Here is a 21,149-nt window from a genome sequence, read left to right on the forward strand (position 1 = left end):
CCGATTCTGCAGCTGCAGAGAAATTTTGTGATGTGTTTGAAAAATATTATTGATGAAGTTGGCTATTCAATGCAACAAATTTTTAATGTTGATGAGACTGCTCTGTATTGGAAAAAAAAAAAAAAATGCCTGGTTGAACATACAATACCAAAGAGGAAAAGACAATGCCAGGTTTCAAGACTTCAAAAGATAGGGCGACGCTCTTGCTTGGTGCTAACGCAGTGGGAGATTACAGATTAAACCATTGCTTGTGTACCATTCTGGAAATCCTCGTGCATTTAAGGGTATCAATACCCTACCCGTGCATTTCCGATTAAACCAGAGAGCATGGATAACAATTTCTCTCTTTGAGGATTTGTTTAAATGCTGCTTCATTCCCGAGGTTGAAAAATATTGTAAAGGCAACGACGTTCCTTTCAAGATTTTGCTTCTATTAGATAATGCTCCTGGACATCCTACGTATCTAGATGACTTCAATTCGAACATGAGAGTCATATTCCTACCACCAAACATGATGTCACTCATCCAACCTATGGAATCAGGGTGTTATTTTGAATTTAAAAGCATATTATTTATGCACAATATTTGCTCAGGCATTGTCTGCAGTAGACGATGAGAAAAAATCTACATTAAGAGACTTTTGGAAATCTTACAATATTTACCATGCCATCTTAAACAATTAATAAGGCCTGGGCAGAAATTACTAAAAGTTATTTAAATGGCGCATGGAAGAAAATATGCCCATGGCACGTAAAAGGTAACCTCTTCATATGATTTGTCTTTTGAAAAAGACAAATCATATGAAGAGGTTACAGATAAGACTGTAAAGGTTGCAGGTTGATGCCAAAGATGTGGAAGAGTTAATAGAGGAAGAAGAGAAGGAATTATCTAACAAAGAACTTATTGATTGCAGGCAGTGATAGTGAAAGAAGAAAATGCTGACGAACCAAATGAGGAGCCGAGACGCTTCATCACAAGATAGATGGCAATGGCGAGGTTTGAGAAGATGGATCCTGACAGCGAATGATTCTTAAAAGTTAACAGAGGGGTGAATGATATGCTTGCTTGCTTGCTACAAAGAAATCTATTATGAAAAGAAAAAACCACCATCCAGTCATCCGTTGATTCTGGCAACGATGCTCAAGAGATAAAACTTACTGATGTTATACCTGTCTCCTCTCTTTTTTTGTAATTTTATAATTTTGAAATTGCACGCTTTTGTAATTTTTCCTGCTCATGAGATAAAAATTGAATAAATACAATAAATAATTCTGTTCACATGTTCGTCGAACATTTCTTTTTTGATTCAATCAATTCAGCGAGCACAGTTGTGAGTGCTGCACAAGCATGGCAGAAATTTTGACTTTTGTAAAATCCGACTTACGTAGTGTTCCGGGGAACGCAACCCTTACATAAGTCGAGGAATTCCTGTATATGTTTTCAATATAAAGAAAATGGATATTTCATAGTTGTGTTTCATAATAGAATGAAAATAAAGCTGGCTTTAAAAAAGTGAAGAATTTTGAATAGCAATGCTCTTGCAGATAAGTCTTGCAAGAGCATTGCTATTGTAGTTAGGTCTCAACAGTGCACTCTTCATATTTCAGAAGGGTGGGATGTGTATTTTCCCTTAATTTCCTGGATTCTGTCTCTCAGACAGCATTAGTGCTGGTCAACTGGGTGATAGTGAATGTAATGTGGATCTACAATTCATTTTGGATCTTGTGGTGAATGTAGTGTGCTTTGGTGCGTGCATGCATGTTTAAAGGCTAAGAGGTTAAATGTTTTCTGAACTATGATTGCAGCTGCATAGACAATGCTTACTGTGATGTACACTACTGCATCACTGACTGCCTTTAGTGATATTAAGTACTGCAAGATGTTAGAAGGCATTCCAGTAAGCCTGATCAATCTTCTACTACGGTAACCTAAAAGGAAAACACATTCTCCTACTAATTAGGATGGTTATCAAGGGAAGTGATCACTTACATAAGTCTTTTCCTCCACCTTCCAAATAAGTAAAGGGAAGAGAGAAGGGGGCAGATAGAAAGATCAACGCCAGAAAACGTATGGGTAGGCAAGGAAGGAGGTGTTAGTTCCTGCCTTTAGAAGGAACAGGTTATTCTAGTGAGCATACATTCTATGACATGTCCATGACCCCTTCTATTAATGTCATCACTGCCCCAGATGGTTTTATGTGGAGTAGTACTGAAATCCCTGAGAAGTAGAACAGGGGAAAGACAGTCACACAATGAGGTCAAATAAATCAGACTGTTAATAAAAACCCTACCATAAGGCAAACTGCTATGGCTTCTATGCTAGTGGAAAGCAGTACAGGTCAAAATGAGTTTCATATAGCAACTCCTCCATGGGCAAATCCATCCCTAGTTTTCTCCTTACATATAGTGGCACTGTGAAAGGAAGAGTTTTCATTTGCCTTCAAATATGTCTCCTGCAAACAAAAGCAAACTGGCTCATGCTTTTGCTGGAGGGTCTTGATATCATCAATATTTCAACAGAATCCATGACAATTCCACTGTAGGAATTTAGTCATTACTTGGACTGGGTGGATTTTTCGACAGGCTTCTAAATTGCAGAGGGCTTTATTTTTTCATTTTTTACTATTTTTTCTTGCTGTTCTCTTTTGGAGGAGTTGGTGCAGTATGATAGATGTGGAAACTTATTGGCTCTTTTGAGAAAGGTCTATCCTCGGTTCTTTCCTTACATATGATAGTAATATTATGCATGCTTTGCAGGAGGGGGGCCTTGATATCACCAGAAGCCATGACAATTCCACTTTAGGAATTTAGCCATTACTTGGGCTTGGTGGATCCACCGATTGGCTTCCAAATTGCTGAGGTCTTGATTTTCTCAGTTTTGGGTTTATCTTTTTTGGGGAAGTATGGACATTGTCCTGTGTCCATTTCCTCCAAAAAAAGATCCAAGACTAATTCTTCTGTAATTCTTTCTCCTCAACATCCATTTTTTCTTGTGATTGAGATGTAGGCAATTTTTACTGCTTTTCCTTGATGTTCTCTTTTGGAGGAGTTGGTGCAGCAGGAGTTATTGATAAAGGTGTGGCAACAGATTGCCTCTTTTGAGGCAGGTCTATCTCCAGTTCTGTCCTTACATATGATCTTAATATTATACTTGGAACAGTTTTCATTTGCCTTTAAATATTTCTCCTGCAAGCAAAAGCAAACTAGCTGATACTTTTGTAGGAGGGCCTTGAGGTTGTCAGTATTTCACCAAGTATTCTGGTGAAATACTTGGTGAATCTGTAGGTCAGCTTCTGTGAACTGCTGAAGGCTTGTTTTTCTTGGCCTTAGATTTAACTTATTTTGGGGAAGAAATGGGCACTGTGTGCATTTCTTCCACTGTAAAGACTTCTAAGACATAATGGCCAAAACCAGGTGATATATAAAAATTTAAACTTTCGCTGACCTAATTACTTAGGTCACCATGTCAAGATAACAAAGGTATAAAATGTAGAAAAGATAAATCAATAAAGAAATAACAATAACATGTCAATTTTAAATACAAGTAAAAACCTTTATTGATTTAAAATAGCTAAAAACAGCAGACACATTGTCATCGTCGGATAAAATCTGACTGAGTGTATACAGCTCAGTCAGATGATTAAAAGCGGTAAAACGGATATTGCTAAAATCTGGACAATCAATTAAAATGTGTCTGATTGATAAAATTGTGCCACAGGACTCACACATAGAAGGATCATCAGCCCTCAGCAAATAAGAATGAGTCAAATGACTATGTCCTATGCGGGTCCGGGCAAGAACAACTTCCTCTTTACGATTCCTGTGCAGACTAGACTACCACGGTTCAATTACAGGCTTTATACGATATAATTTATTTGTAGTCTGTCTATTCCACGAATCCTGCCATTGGGAGTGTATCTTCTGGTGTATTATTTGCTTGTAGTCTGTATAGGGGACTGACAGGCAGCGATTATTATTGGGAATTGCTGATTTGGCTGCAGTGTCAGCCAAATCATTTCCCCTAATCCCAATGTGGCTGGGAATCCAGCAGAAGCGGATATCATACTGCTATTCATGGAGAAAGTGAATCTTCTGCTGAATGCAAGACAGAACTGGATAAGAATTATATCTCACAGTTATTAAAGCCTGTAACATGCTGAGAGAATCGGAATATAAAATGAACCATTGCTATTGGCATTTACTAATGTGATCCAAGGCTAACTCTATAGCGTGTAGCTCTGCAGTAAATATGCTGCATTCAGAGAGAATCTGCTCCAATGTAGTGGTGTCTGTAAAGACAGCAGCAGATCCCACATATGATTCCGACTTCAAACCGTCTTTGTAAACTGGCGCAAAGTCAGAATGTTCAACTCGGTGTTTTTTTTTTTTTAATGAAAACCCCAAACATGAAAGGTATCAAAACCTATAGTACTTAGTACCGTGCATGGGTAGAAGGAGATGTATGGGGGGAGGGCGGAAACTTTGCTCTAGAGACTAAACATGGGTTTCACCACTTCAAGCCTCCAATAAGCAAAGTGGTGGTATTTCACCGGTTGATGAAGCTGCAGGTGATGGAGATGATGGAGTGTCCGACTTTCCCCAATTTCTAAGGGACAAGTCACATGCTGGAACATGAGCATGCCAGGGTGGAAGGGGTTGCTTTGGTGTTTGGGCAACCTTGTCTACCTTGATCTTAAGTTCTTTGAGTAGCTCTTGGAGACGAATACCAAAAGGACGATTGGCAGTCTTATGGGTGTTGTACAAATTTTCCCATCGTGGCTCAAAAATTAATGGCCACGTAGGATGGCCTGGCAGGGATTTCAGTTTTAAAGTGTACTTTAGAGACAACTGCTTACGTCGAAGCGATAACAGTGGTTTGTTTGCTTCGATGTATAAGCTCTGGACAGGAGATGTTCGATATGCTCCAATAGCGATACGGAGAGCCCGATGATGGACAGGATCCAGCCATCGAAGTACACTGTCTCTGGCCGAATTGTATACCAGGGACCCATAATCCTAGTCTGGATCGTACAAGTGCATGGTAGATGCGTAGTAGGGAGCATCGATCTGCACCCCAAGATGTAGAGGAAAGAGAGCGCAGAATATTCAGGCCTCTTGTGCACTTTGTGCGGAGTTGATGGACGTGATCCAGAAAGGTCAGCTCTTTATCAAATATGAGTCCCAAAAATTTTGTGTCCGCCGCTACTGGAATAGCATTTTGTCCAAGCCTTAATTCAGGTTCAGGATGAAGATTACGCTTACAACAAAAGTGTACGCAAACGGTCTTCTGCAGCAAGAACCTGAATCCATTAGACAGTGCCCACGAATTTAGGATCGATGGCTTTTTGCAGTTGTCTTTCAATAACCCTCATGTTGCATGACTGACAAAATATGCTAAAGTCATCAACATAGAGGGCACTGTTTACAGTTGGAGGAAGTTGTTCTGTGATGGAATTTACTTTGATAGCGAAAAGCGTGACCCTTAAAACTGATCCTTGTGGTACTCCCTCCTCTTGGCTAAAGGAACGAGAGAGTGAGGATCCCACACGAACTTGGAAAGATCGATTGGCTAAAAAGTTTTTAATAAAAATGGGGAGATGCCCTCTAAGACCAAGGCCATGCAAATCTTTTAAGATGCCAAATCTCCATGTTGTGTCATACACTTTCTCCATGTCAAAGAACACAGACACCAAATGTTCATGTTTTAGGAAAGCATCCCGGATGGATGTTTCCAGTCTAATAAGATGGTCCAACGTGGACTGGTTCCTTTGGAAGCCGCATTGGATGTCTTAAATGGGTTGAAATAGAGTGCTGAATTACATTTTCTTTTCCTAGGATGATACAAATAAGGGGATATATCGATTTTTTAAAATTAAAGAAATAATTATAAACTAATATAAAAAAAAACTAATCTTTAATCAATGATTAATCAACTATTGACAAAAATTGTCACATAATTGACACCTAACTGTGTAAATCTGTGAGCTTCCACTGATTTAAAAAACAAATTAGATAAATTTAATGACATTAAACATACACGATCTGACGATTTGTTGGGAAAATACAGGACCATGCTGAGAAAATGCTGCGAGCTAGGCCACAATGTCTATGTGTCTGCAATTTGGCAGAGACATGATAGGAGGGATTATATGTTAAAAGCCTTGTGGATTAACTCAAGACTTGAAGGACTCTGCAAGGCTTTAGGGGGGAAATTTCTATCAGCATGGCCCACACTTGTAGGTAGAAGGAATTTGTTTTGTAGAGACGGGATACACTTAAACAAAAGTGGTGCAAAAGTTTTTGCCAGTATTATTGAGGATACCTTAAAGGTTCAGGGAAACTGCTAGTTAGGGGGGAATGTGGGTAATACTGACACGCATTTATCTAATAATATTGGTCAAAGTAACTCTTGCATATACCGCAAGAGTTCTTATCTGTTACCCCAACTGGACATATTATCTAGGTGTTCTGGGGACAGAAAGGTTTCGAGGGAGCAGGTAGCTAATGCCAGGAAAGAGAGACTAAAAAACTTCAAGGGTTGTGTTAGGGTTGTTAAATATACAAGAACAGTAAGTCTTAATTGTTTATATATTAATGTTAGAAGTGTCGTCAACAAAATGAGCGAATTCGAGCTGCTGGTTAAAACAAGTAACGCGGACATATAGGGCTTACGGAAACATGGTGCCATCCGGAAACTGAACTCAACAATTATTTTGCATCGATATTTACAAATGAAAAACCTTTTGTGGCAATGGGAAATTGTGGGAGTGAAGTTGAAAAATATGTAATTAATGATATTGAAATTTCGCAAGATTATTTAATGAAAAAACTTTCGAGCCTCTGGAGTTGATGGAATATACCCTATAATCTTAAGGTAGGTGGCAAGTGAGTGCATTGAACCATTGAGGCTAATTATGTGAGCATCACTAGACTCTGGGGAGATTCCATTGGATTGGAAAAGTGCCAATGTATCTCCCATACATAAGGGTGGCTCTAAGAATGAAGTGGGAAATTATCGACCTGTCAGTCTGACTTCAGTGGTAGGGAAAATCATGGAGGTGATGATCAAGGGTGGAATTAAGGATCATTTGAAGGATACTCAGCATGGTTTTGTAAAGGGAAAATCATGTTTAACAAATCTGGTTCGCTATTTTGAAAGGTCACTCACGAGCTGGATTTAGGAAATAATTTCAACATTGTTTATTTAGATTTCAGTAAAGCTTTTGACTCAGTCCCACATGAGCGGTTGCTTTATAAGCTGGAACAGGTTGGAATCACGGGGAAAATTCTTAGATGGATAGCAAGATGGATTCAGGGCAGGAGGCAGAGGGTTGTGATAAATGGCTATTCCTCAGATTGGGTTGGTGTAAGAAGTGGGGTTTCCCAAGGATCAGTATTAGGACCACTGTTGTTTTTAATTTTCATAAACAACATCTATGAAGGGATAGAGGGCGTGATGTCTAAATTTGCAGATGATGTTAAAATTGATAGAGTAGTTAATGATCACTGTCAAGCTGAGCTTCTTCAGAGAGACCTGGATAGACTTCAGGAATGGTCAGAAAAATGGCAGCTATGCTTTAATCCAACAAAGTGTAAGGTATTACACCTGGGAAACAGTAATCCCAAAATAACTTATTCAATTGATGGAGTTCAACTAAACTGGAGGAAAGGGACTTAGGTGTTATGATATGGTCAGACATGAAATTCTCTGAGCATTGTAAACAGGTTGCAATGAAGGCCCATGGTGTTCTATTGATGATCTATCGAACTTTTGCAAGTAGAGATAGGGACGTGATAATCCCATTATATAAAACTTTTGTTACACCACACTTGGAATACTGTGTTCAAGTATGGAGACCGCACCTAAAGAAAGACATTGAGCTTCTTGAAAGGGTGCAAAGACTGGTAACTCGCTTGGTGAGATCGGCAAAAGGGCATCCTTATGAAGAAAGACTTTGAATATGTGGGTTGGACAGTTTGGAAACTAGACACCTTAGAGGAGATTTGATTGAGGTGTTGAGAGGCATCAGTAAAATGAATGAGGATGCAATTTTCAAGATTATAAATGATGCTAGAACTAGGGAACATAGATTCAAGTTACGGGGGGGGGATGTACGGGGGGGATTGGACTGCAGGAAGTTTTATTTTAGCCAGCGAGTTATAAATTACTGGAATAAGTTGCCTACGTGGGTGGTAGAGGCTGACAGTTTGGGGAAATTCAAAGGTCATCTGGATAGTACCTTCGGGTCAGGGAAGCGCATAGGACGATAGGTAAATTTCCTTTTCTTTTATTATTTATATTTTTATTTTATTATCATTTTTTTATTTGTTTTTTTTTTTTTTTTTTTGGCTTGTGCAGAATAAGCCATAGGCTTTCTTGCACCATGCGGCCATTACTAATACTAATATCTGATGAAGCAGATAGATAAGAAAAATTCAAGTATGAAATATTTTACCTCATTTATATTTTATTGATTTTTAAAATTATCATTTATTCATTTTTACAGCAGATAGCTCATAATCATTGCTTCCTTGCATATTTCTGCCATTTTTGATCTGGAGCTAAACTCAGCTTGTAAGGACTGACTGTATAATAGAAGAGTTAATGGTTGTAAAAGGCTCCCAAGTTCCCAGCAGAAGAGAGCATCTATTGCTTAGTGGAAGAGTTCTGATACATGGTTAGTTGACCTTTCTTGAGCTAATAAGGAAATCATAATGACACAAAAGTCAGTATGTATACGTACTTCATCAGCCTTTTATGAGAAGCATTTAAAATGTTTGTGGCCTTAGTATGAAGGGTTTATTTGAAGAGTCTGGTAACACGTTACTTTTCAATCGTCCTCTTTTGGGTCAGTATACTTTTTCCACCGATGCTGCAATGCGTTGATTCCAGCTGTGAAGAAAATTTTCTCTTGGGCTTCCAGGAATGCGTCCACTGCAGCAATGATGTCGCTCAGTAGGAATATTGGATATTATAAAAGCCAGATATCTTTTCAAATTAGGAAAATAGGTGAAAGTCCAATGGCTGAAGATTTGGTAAGTATAGGGGATATTCTGAGATTCCAAAACCATGGCAAATAACATACTTGTGAACAGACACACTGCCCTGGTGGGACAACACTCCTTTGCTGAGAATTTATGGATATTTTCACACAAATGCCTCTCAAGACCTACACAATATGACCCTGTGACAGTTTGCCCTTTCTCTGGGTAATCCACTAACAACACTCTGTAAGCATCCCAAAAAACTGATCCATCACCTTGCCAGCAGAAGGAATTGACTTGACTTTCTCTGGAGGGGAAGAAGAAGAGGAACTGTGTTTCCACGGTTTGGAGGGCTCCTTTATTGCTGGCTGAAAGTGTGGACCCATATATCATTCATGGTCACAAAGCTTGCAAGGAAATTTGTTGGATCTGCTTGAAAACAATGCAAATATTCACTTGATTTTATATCTCGTGTTTTTGATCTGCTGTCAACAACTTTGAAATCCATTGTGCTGACACTTTTTTTAATAGTGAGAAACGGTATTTATGTAGTAGGCACATTCAGACGAAATGCTCAAGATGCTGGAAATGTACCGAACTCCTCATTGATCCCTCATCACCAGATCATGCACACTGACAACAACTTCTAGAGTGATGGACGTCGCAGATTTTCATCAGTGGGTGTCATCTTCCAAGCAGCTTCCTCCCTCGTTTAAATTCTGCTACCCACTTCTTAACTATGGAATAGGAAAGCACCATCCTCTCCCAAAGTTGTAACCATATCCTCGTGCATTGCCTTTGCCATTAGTCCCTTTTCCACAAATACTGGATGACTGCACAGGGACTATATTTGTCCATCTTTCCTCATTCACACAACCCTGTTGACTTCATGTAATTAAAAAAATTTTAAAAAAATACGTTAATTAAAAAAATACGTTATCAAAACTGCATGAAACTTGGCGGGTTACTATTTGAAGTATTATTCATTAAGTACAGAAATTTTTAATACTGTACTACTACCATATCATACTCAGGACACCAACTTTTCAAACCCTCCTTGTACTTTCTTCATTCTTCACTACTTTCTTGGATATCAAATTTCTTAGATGATCACTATCTGTTTACTGGATGACTGAGGTGGGGGAAACCATACTTGGGCTTCAGAAAAGCTTAAGTTATACTACTGGAGGTTATGATGAATGCCATGGTAAGATGACAATCCTTTACATTTTGAGAGTACAACTGTAAAACAGATCTACAGACCTCCAAGATGCTCCATGATATTTTTCATGGGAAGCTTTGTCAAGAGTTCTTTATGTCTGCCACGTGTGGACAGGAAACAGCAAAACTACCCACTCTTTACTTAATCTCTTTTACACTCTGCTGATCCTACTGTTTCATGTAAAGATAAGACTGATATACTCACCATCACTAACTCCTCTCTCTCTCTCTCTCTCTCTCTCTCTCTGCAATTTCACTAACAATGCTTGCTATTTTTGTTGTTTCACATCCATTTTTTTTTTTTTGCTAATTCACTATTTGGAAACATATTTCTGAAAAATTCATCTGCATAATTAGCATAGCTCAAAAGAAAGATAAACATTGAAGATAAACTATAATAAACAATGTAAATAAGCATTCAGCACATATTACAGCATCATCTTCACTTTGAAATACTATATTTTTGCATTTCTTTCTAGATACTGCAAATATCTCATTGCATCGTGTTTCCTGCCACTTGAAATTTTAAAATCACAACTACAGACAGTACATAAAACAAATGTATAACCTTTTCTGGATAGCTGCTATACCATCAGGGTACCTACCAACCCAATTTTAAGTATAACCAAATAGGCAACTCATTGTGAAGGCAACACAATATGAGATGTAATGAAATGATGCCACTATAATAGCTCTGGTTAATTTACTGTGTATAGACATGTTCACACCATACAAAAAACACACACATGCACAGAACAAGACTTACTATTAAAATTCACCGAAAACTCAGACATAGAATTCATAGAAATTCACAAAACTTGCAGAAAATTCACTTAACATTAAAATTCACAATTTTTTTATTAATTTTGGCAGAATTTGTACACTGAAATTATAACAAAATGTACTTTTACCACTTTTATATTTAAATACATGTTGAAAACACTATTAAAGAGGGCAGTGTGGTAAAAAATCCACTAAACACTTCAGCATCCAGCAATAGTCAGCTATTATGTTGACATTCCATCTCCCCATCTCCATGTCTTTAATGTCGTGGTGAAACCACTCAACCTGTTCTTCACTAATGCTTCCTAGATTTTCTAGTCAATGTGGGAGTGAAATGTACCTTGACTCTTATTGCAACCCATCTTTTTGAAGTTTGTCAACATATTTTCAACTATATTCTGGATCCTTGTTGTTCCCTAAGAAGTTCATAGTTTTCTCAAAATCTCAGTCCCTCATCAGTTTGCGAATTTGAGGTCCAATAAAAAATACCTTGTTTTAGCTTCTCTTGGGTCATCGGTGGGAATTTAGTACAAGAGTAGTTTTTAGTACAAAAGTAGTTGAAGCAAGACCTTACTGAGGTAAAATTTCACAAACTGTTTCATTAATGCAGTATGCAAAAGTGGAAGGAGGACAGTTCTGGGGTGTGGTTTACAAACTATGTTCTTTGATCCGGACAACAAACTGCCCTTCTTTGCCCAGATGCCCCACTCACACAAAAAGCAAGGCATTTTTGTGCAGCCAGATTGCTGTCCAAGTAACATACTTATCACTTGAGAGTCAGCACAGCCCAACATACTTAATATTTGTCAACAACTTCTTCGAGTTCTCATATGTTTCTTTCATATGCACAGAGTGAGCTACTGAGATTGACCTATATTTATTTCCATTGTGGAGCAACACACCTTTGAGACTCCCCTTTGATGAGTCAAAGGGGAGTCTGAAAGGATTATAACTAATTCCCAAATAATTATTTGGGAATTAGTTATAATCCTACATTTTGTGGGAATTAGTTATTCCCGCAGAGGCCTATTCAAATAGGCCTCTGGAGTTATTTACGGATGTACTGTGACAGTTAAGACTTACTGTTGATAAAGTAGGCAGTCACCTCTGAAAGCTATGGTTGTTTTTATCGCTTTTACCACTTTTAATTCCGTATAGTGTAATGTAATTTCATATTTTATTTTATTTTATTTTTATCTATCATTTTATTGTATTTTATTTTATTTGTATACTTTTATACAAAATTTAATCCAATCTTATTATGAGTCCTAAATAGTTCATTAAGTCATTTATATTTCTGAAAAACCATAGAATCATCCTCAGAAAAATAGGGAACTAGTTCCAGTTCTCTGTGTCGGTTCCATGAGAAATGCATCGATGTTCTAGATTTTTTGACTTCAGTCTAGAACCAAGGAGTCCTGCAGATTCCTTTTGTAAAATTTATATCTCTTACCAGATCATTTTGAGTTCATGCTATGAAACAGGGGCATATTCAGAGGTGGGCAGAGAGGGATATGCTCCCCTTAATCAAAAATTTGAAATTAAAAAAACAAAATGCAGGGCATTCAAAGGAAAAAGTCAAAAGCCTGGTTGCCATTCATCCCTCCCCCTTACAACGTTACCTGAACTTGGTTGCCATGCCTCCCCTTATGATGATACCTGGATATGTCACTGCTGTGAAAACAGTTTAGGGCTGCACTCTGTCTTCAGGTGTGTAGCCTTCAGTTTCATTTTCAGAAGCTTCACTTTCTGCACTCTCTGCTGCTACCTTCTCCAATATAAGTGGAAGGCATGGAATCAGCAGGTTATCTCCACATGGGGCTGGTCTAATGGCAGAGGGAATATTAGCATTAGTTGAGGCATATGATGCAAGAAAGCAAGCTTATACAGCATCAGCCAAAAAAAAAAAAAAAAAAAAAAAACCCCTTCCCATTTCAACCATCTGGTCACTCCAAATGTTTGTCTACCTCAGCCTTAAATTTATTTCAGCTATCAACTTCCACAACAACAGATGGAAGTCTGTTCCAGCAATCAACTACCCACTGGCTAAAGGCAAATCCTGCACATCTATTCTACAACTGTCTTTCCTCAATTTGAATCTATGCCCCTCAGGTTCTTATTCTGAGCAAGTGGAAGTATCCTGTCAGCCTGTTCAAACCATTCAATGCCTTAAACACCTCAATCAGATCACCCCGCAGGTGCCTAGCATTTAGATGCTGCAACTTGCAGAACTTAAGCATTTCTTCGTAAGGGCACCCCTTTGTTCCTCTCATCAATTTTGTTTCCCTTCTCTGTACACAGTACTCAAGGTGTGGCCTGACCATTGCCCTCCTTGTCTCTGCTAGCAAAATTCCTATATATCATTGACAAAACTGCATGACCTTCGAGGGATAATCACCTCCTTGTCCCTGCTAGCAAAATTCCTATATATCATTGACAAAACTGCATGACCTTCTCTGGCAGCCCATCTGCACTACTCAGAGAACTTCATATCTGACTGTACAATTATTCCCCTCCCTGAGTGTAGTACCACACAGTTGGTATGTTTCTCTTGGGTTACTGCTACCCATATGCAGTACTTTTCATTTGTCAATGTTAAAGGTCAGTTGCCACTTCTCAGCCCATCTGCCTAACTTTTCTAGATCTTGGTATTAGGAAACACAATACTCTTCTTACTATTTGCATTATATTCCTCTACAGTAACTAAGTAAAAGTAACAGTGGTCACAGTGGTTTGTAGGCTTCCGCAAAATCATGAGAACTGAAAATGGCATAGCCTTCTTTTACCATTTTTCCACAATCTCAATGCTTCAACACAACTTCAGCAAACTTTATGTGGAGCCCATTGTTTATATTAGAGAAGAGGCTCTAAGCACCAGGAATACTTAAAATGGAATAAATGTTGTTTCAACTTATGAAACACAGTCAAAATAAGTAAAGTTAATTAAAAATAAATTAAGTACATGGACACTGATACATAAAATACAATATAAAATAAATACACTGTATACAAATTAAAACCAAAATTATATACAGCCGATAAATAATAATAATAAAAAAATTTATATAAAAAGAATAAAAGTGATAAAATATACATGAAAAAGCTTTCAAGGTGATGAGCCCCTTTATCAACTTACATAGTTTTAGTTATGCTAATGATATTTATGACAGATGTATGACAAAATACATTACTCTAAATTTTCATATTCCGAAAATATTCTTATTTCAAGTTTTTTATCTTTAGCATTTCAATGCTATACCTATAATTATTGTTCAAATGCCCTATACAAATACCAAATGCAACGTCAACAGGTGTGGATCATGTGTGGCAAAAAGAAGGAAAAGAGGTAGGGGATGGGGAACAATGAAATACTCAATCATAGACTCTGGAGAATGGTGTGGCATACACTTGCCCTGTTATTAACCCACCATCTTCTCATCACAATGTAGAATAACTGCTTCCATAATAGGATGTATGTGGTCCCATCACTGTGATTAATCGGTGCCGCCCAAAATCCCGACATACAGACTGTATTTAAAAAAACAAAGTTAGTCTATATCTCAGAAACTGTTTTTGCAACAAAAAATGTTTTTAATGTAATCAAAACGGCCAAAAAAAAAACATTAAAATTTTATTTGAACACATGGAACATGTACATTGCAGTTATGCAAACAGTATATGATAATGTTAATATTTTATGTCATATTAATGAATAAAGAACACACACTTATATATATATATATATATACACAATCAGTTCACAAAAACCACATTACTGACAATAATCACAGTTTAATGATATCAAAATTTGCAAAAAAAAATCATACAAATTATAATCAAACGTTTAAGTATTATAATAATCTTAAGTATTATAATAAGAAGAAAATGGGATTTTTTTTTGAGGATATTTTTTCCTGTTACCCCTTTCAAAATATCTTGCCAGTACCTATGGTCTGCCAAATGTATTTGTCAAAGAAATTTGTGAAAGTACAGCTAATAACAAATACCTGTATAATTACAGTTTTAGTTATGTTAATGATATTTATGACAATGTTACGCAGCTGCCAAATACATTACTCTAATTTTCATATTCCGAAAGTATTCTTATTTCAAGTTTTTTATCTTTAGCATTTCAATACTATACCTATAATTATTGTTCAAATGCCCTATACAAATACCAAAATTTGACTTGAAGAATTACCTAATAAAATAAAATTAATTAAGTCGTTTTTATTTGCTGACAGTATTTTAAAACTGTTTGTTTCTGTAACAGAAAACATGATCTTCAAATTGAGAGAGGTATTTGTCATTAAAATGTTTGTTATATTTTATATTCTTTCTATACAAAATTAATCTAATAAGGTAAATTTTTACTTATTAAAAAACTAATAAATATATAGAATTATATTCATATATTTTTACAATATAATAGATATTGTCAGGATTCTGGGCTGTCGGGATTTTGGCCGTCAGGATTTTGGGCCAGACCCGCGATTAATAACGTGTCAACTAGGTCAAGAAGGCCCCCACTGTGCTTGATGGGGAACCCACCACAGCTATATGGAGTAGGGCTTACAATACCAGGATCCCAGTCATTTTTTTCCGGTATTGATACAAAAAATATCAGTTTTTCGGTACTAATTTTAAAAAAATAATTGGTTATAATTTACTCACATAAAGATTATAAAATCACCTTTATGTGATTATGACGTCGTTATCTCTACTAGCAAATGTTCAATAAATCATCGATAGGACACCATACAACATTGCAACCTGTCCACAATTCTTGGACAACTTCATGTCTGACCATATCGTAACTCCCAAATTCCGTTCCTCTACTACTGACTTTAGTTCAGCTCCACCAAGTGTATAAGTTATTTTGGGGTTGCTGTTCCCCAGGTGTAAGACCTTGCATTTTCCTGAATTAAAGCATAGCTGCCACTTTTCTGACCATCCCGGAAGTCTATCTAGGTCACTCTGAAGAAGCTCTGCTTGGCGGCGATCATTAACTATTCTACTGATCTTTACATCATCTGCAAGTTTAGACCTTACACCCTACATTCCTTCATAGATGTCATTTAAGATAATCAAAAACAACAGTGGTCCCAATACTGATCCTTGGGGAACCCCACTTCTTACATTAACCTAATCTGAGGAATAACCATTTATCACAATCCTCTGCCTGGGTGCCTGCCTCCTTTAAGATTGTAGGGTATATGCCATCAACCACAGGAGCCTTACTCGCCTGTAGGCACGAAAGTTGTCATTAAATAATCATTTGAAATTTCAACATCGTTAATTATATTTTTTTCAACTTCACTTCCATAATATCTCATTGACACAAAGGGGTTTTTTTATGTAAATATCGATGCAAAGTAACTGTTGAGTTTATCTGCAACTTCAGCTATGTTATCTACTACTAACCCACATCCATTACATAAGGGTCCAATCTGATTTGTCCTTCTGTTCTTTGATTTATATATGTGAAGAAATCCTTAACTGCACTCTTTGCTCTCTTCTTTATTCCTTATCCCCACTCTTTGCTCTCTCCCAGACTCAGTAAAGATACTATAGTGAAAATTATACTTCACTTAATAAAACGTCTTTCTCCTTCAGAAAATGATGAACATAATTCAACCATGGAAGACCTACATGGAACAGATCATCAGTGTTCTGCAAATTCTTTCCAAAATAAGAAATTGCCTGACTCCAATGAGATTTTAAAAGATGAACTTGAGTCGGAAATTAATGAAATACTTTTAACTATCTATTTTTGCTAAAAAAGTTGAAAGCCTAGAAAATATGGACTGAGATTGTCTACGATTATCTCAGTACCAGAATAGAATCCGAAAGGGCATTTTCTGCCGCTAATCAAATATTGTATATACCAAAATTAGATCCATTTTAAACAATCATACTATTGATTGCTTATGAGCTCACTTTATTCGGACAAGTAGTGTGGATGCTTAAACATAACTAAACGTTGCAGTAACAATATGTATTTTTTTGTTTTTAGAATAACAGTATTTTAATGATTTTTTTCAGAATATTTATTATTGCAATAAAAGTTTATTTAAAACATGAATTCAAGTAATTACAGTACTTGTTTTTTTTTCTTTACTTTATTGCACCTAATTGTGATTAAAATTTATTGAGAAAAATGTTTGTTTTTGGAATACCGGTATCCCGGTTTCATAAATTAAAAATGCCAAAATACCGGTATTAAGATTTTGACCGGTATTGTAAGCCCTAATATGGAGGGCATGATTAATAAACATGATTAATAAATATCCAGCCATGATTAATAAACTTCACTTATTTTGACTGTGTTTCGTCAGTAGAAGCAATATTTATTTCATTATGCCCACTGTTAGAGGTTTACTCTAAAATAAGCACAATGCATATTTTTTTGCAAATTCTATAGTATCTTGTCTTTGCTTGAGGATTACATAACTTCCAAAAATACAACAAAATAAGTTTGGATTGTTCAAACACTTTTGTGAAGACATTTTACTCATATTTCAGCATAAGTTTGACATGATAACCTCAAAAATAAACTAAGCTCACACTGATAAAACTGCTGCATGGAATGCTCAAGGTCAAGAAACAAGCCTGAAGGCAGTGCTACCAACATGCGAAGATTTAGTTTACAGATTACTAGCATTTACTCCTAACTTAAAACATTCAATAATACAATTCATGATATCAACTTAAGTGAATTGTGAAAAAACAGTATATGATAGGAAAAAACTAACAACGTTTGTGAAATCATCATAAAAAAACTGAGTTAAAAACAGCTATTTACAAACATCAAAACCATGCAGAATGGCATAATCAATATTTGTAGAAAATAATTATTATAAATGTAAAATATCATCAAAATCTATGCATAAAAATTGACTGCAAACAGCTGATATATTAGTAGAAGTAAAAATCATATTGGCCAGATATCATTTTCAATTTTTTCAACAGAAAATGGTTATCGCCAATCTCAAAAGCTCTATATACACTTATATCTTCAACTAATTGTTTACAATCCATTTCTATAATAATATACCCAGTTATGCTTTTCTTGTTTATATTATGCTTCCTTCATAAACTTGCAGTTACCTTTATGCTAAAATATTGTGTAGGCGCATTTTGGCCATAGCAGCCCTTGCACCAATAAATTCCACGTCAACAACAACAAAATATTGTGTAATTAAGAGTGCAGCACTTGCACTAAATTTTAGTAGCCTTTTACCATTATTGTTATTATTACCTATTACCATAATTACTGCACACATATTTTAGGGGAAAAAAAATTCCTAAAATATGTACAGATATAATTGTCATCTTCTCAAATGATTATTATTCTTTCTTTTTTTTTTTTTTCCCTTTTGTCTTTAGTTTCTATTGCTCTTTCTAAAATATTAAAGAATTCTTCTATTTCACCTTTTGTTGATCCTTCAACTGGCCAAATAATTTCATTACTCAACATTCTATCTTAAATTTTGCCTTTGTAACTCAACCGGACAACGTTTCCCAGGCAACTAATTTTAAAAACTACTGTTGCATCTTCCTTGTACTGTATTTTACTTCCAAAATAAATTTATCTATTATTATTCAGGTGCAGCTCACCTATATTCAAATTATCGGTTTCTATGATATCTGCTATTCTGATATTTTATCAACCTAGTTCTTCTAATTCCACTTCTTTACTATTTATGCTTATAACAATGGTAGTTATTCCAGCACCATATTTAGCATCATTTCCTGGTTCCCCATCAAGCAGTGGGGGCCTTCTTGACCTAGTTAACATCCCAGCCAGTATGGAACCTGATTGCTTTGTCCTATCATCATGACAACATTTTTCAAAGTATGCTTCTGAAAATTATATATGATAGAAACATTTTAAGGGTACTTCTGAAAATTTCATTTAAAACTCTTTAATTTAAAAATAAACACCAAAGTATAAAAATGTACAACAATAAATATCGCACCTGTCATCACCAATTATAATAACTGCATGTTCAAAATTAAAAGCCACACGAGTAGGTTTGCGGGAAACTTTGCTGGTCTTCTTCTGGCTCAGTTCATGTTTACATACTTCTTCATTTTGATTCATAATTAAGTCAAATATGTGTACCTTTAAATATGAAATGAAAAGTTATAAATCTACATAAAATAGAAGCTAAAAATTTTAATCACCTTATTAACTTAAAGAAAGTGAGGTGTATTAATTTTGAAACTATTTATTTATGCAATTTATATCTATTTATATAAGACCAATGCGTAGTGTTTTTTGCCTAATCTGGCTGCCCTATTTTGAATCATCTCTCTAGAAGTTCTCATTTTTAGATGTGGCTTCCAGACCTGAATATGATATTCCAAGTGCAATCACACAATATCTTTTACAGAAAAATAACAATTTATTTATCTCTATTTGAAAAGATCTGTTAAATCACAGATAGGACCCAACACGTGGATGACGGTTTATGCTGCATGGAAAATTGTTTGTTTGTAATTTTTATATTATAACCTCTGAACTAATTCAAAATCATCTTTAATTACTTTTCTTTCTAGTTTATGAGTTACTTCTAGGTTTCTGTTCCCAGCTAGAAGACTTTAGTATTGTGAAACCTCACTTGCCATTTTTCAATACATATTTGTATCTGATCCATGATATTTTGAAACTGCATTGCATGATTCTGGTCATTAACCATCTGCTCCAATTGAAATGGCAGGAGAATATAGCTTGTTTGCATTCTTGTTCAGAAATTCAAGAAGACTATTATTTTTTTTTCCCTATAAGATATTTATCAGTAAATCACACACAAGTTCTGCAGTGAAAATACTTTACTATTATAATTATTTAAATACTTATTATTAGTATTGGCAACTTGATCCAAGGAAGCAAAACATACAGCACCAGCCAAAAACAACAAAAAAACAAAAGAATTATCCATTTCCTTTGTCTCTGGCTTCTAATATCAAAATCAACTACTACAACAATAGGTGGAAGTTTATTTCAACAATCAATTATTCTCTGACCAATGCATATTGCTGCACATCTATTTTGCAACCATCCTTTTTCGCATTTATATCCCTTATATAGGTCATCTAAGAAAAAGTAAAGATACCATCAGCATTTAGTTTCCTCAACCCTTTTAATGCATTATACACTTCAATTAGGTCACCACACAAATGCCTAGTTTCCAGATATTACAATTAATAGAACTCCAGGCTTTCTTGGTAAGAATATCTTTTTTGTGTCCTCAACTTGCTGCTCCTCTCTGGATCATTTCCAGTAGGTCTATGCCCTTCCCAAAATAAGATTCCCAAACCTGCATGCAGTATATTCCAGATGTGGTAATCATCTCTTTGTCCCTGCTTTCAAAATTTCTGTACATCACTGAAAGAACTACATAAACATTTAAAAGTATGTTTCTACTGTACAATCATTTGTAGGTATTTTTCATTATCAACTACCTTGAGTTTGTGCCATCCAACTGGTTTATCAAATTTAAACCTCAAATGGTTTTTTCACCCATTTGCTTAGTTCAAGGGTGAGAATATGGAAGAAAGAGAAAAAGGCAACCAAAGTGGATGGGATATATCTCAGTATATTAAGAGAGGCAACAAAAGAGTTAAGCATTTGCCATAATTATGAGAGCATCTCTGGATTCAGGGTCGATCCCTATAGACTGCAGATGTGTGAATGTATTCCCAATTCACATAGCAGGGGGGATCAAAATGTGATATCAGTAACTACAGATCTGTTAGCTCAACTGCTGTTTTAGAAAAATAATGGAATCACTGGTTAAAGAAGTAAAGCAGGACCAGAGATAGGAGTGTGGTTATACTTCAGTCACAGCAGGAGTCAAAGGGTGATCTTGTCTGACCAATCTGACTGGACACTATGATGCAGTAACATAGGAACTGGATGCAAAAAATAATTTTGACATCATATAGGTTGGATTTCAAGAAAGCTTTTTATACTGTTCACATAAAAGACTTCGGTACAAGTTGCATGGCATTAAGGGCAAGTTACTGCTATGTAAAGAGAGGTTGAGTGAAAGAAGACAAAGAGTTGTTATTAATGGACACTGCTTTTCGTGGACTAATGTTATCAGCTAATTTTCCCAGGGTTCAGTGCTGGGCCCCATGGTTGTTTTCTAT

General features: G+C 36.0%; 1 protein-coding gene across 3 annotated transcripts in view; it reads right to left on the reverse strand.

The window, feature by feature from the left end:
* The window catches only part of LOC150089255 (dynein intermediate chain 2, ciliary), a 317,847-nt gene that overhangs the window by 12,023 nt on the left and 284,675 nt on the right, over positions 1 to 21,149 (reverse strand). For all 3 annotated transcript variants that reach the window (XM_090388583.1, XM_090388589.1, XM_090388593.1), the window contains one exon: positions 18,971 to 19,116. In XM_090388583.1, the coding sequence (XP_090244709.1) occupies positions 18,971 to 19,116 (146 nt within the window). The remainder of the gene's footprint in view (positions 1 to 18,970; positions 19,117 to 21,149) is intronic.

This window comes from Mastigoproctus giganteus, chromosome 2, assembly GCF_048544385.1.
Source record: "Mastigoproctus giganteus isolate SK-2022 chromosome 2, ASM4854438v1, whole genome shotgun sequence".
NCBI classification, from domain to species: Eukaryota; Metazoa; Arthropoda; class Arachnida; order Uropygi; family Thelyphonidae; genus Mastigoproctus; species Mastigoproctus giganteus.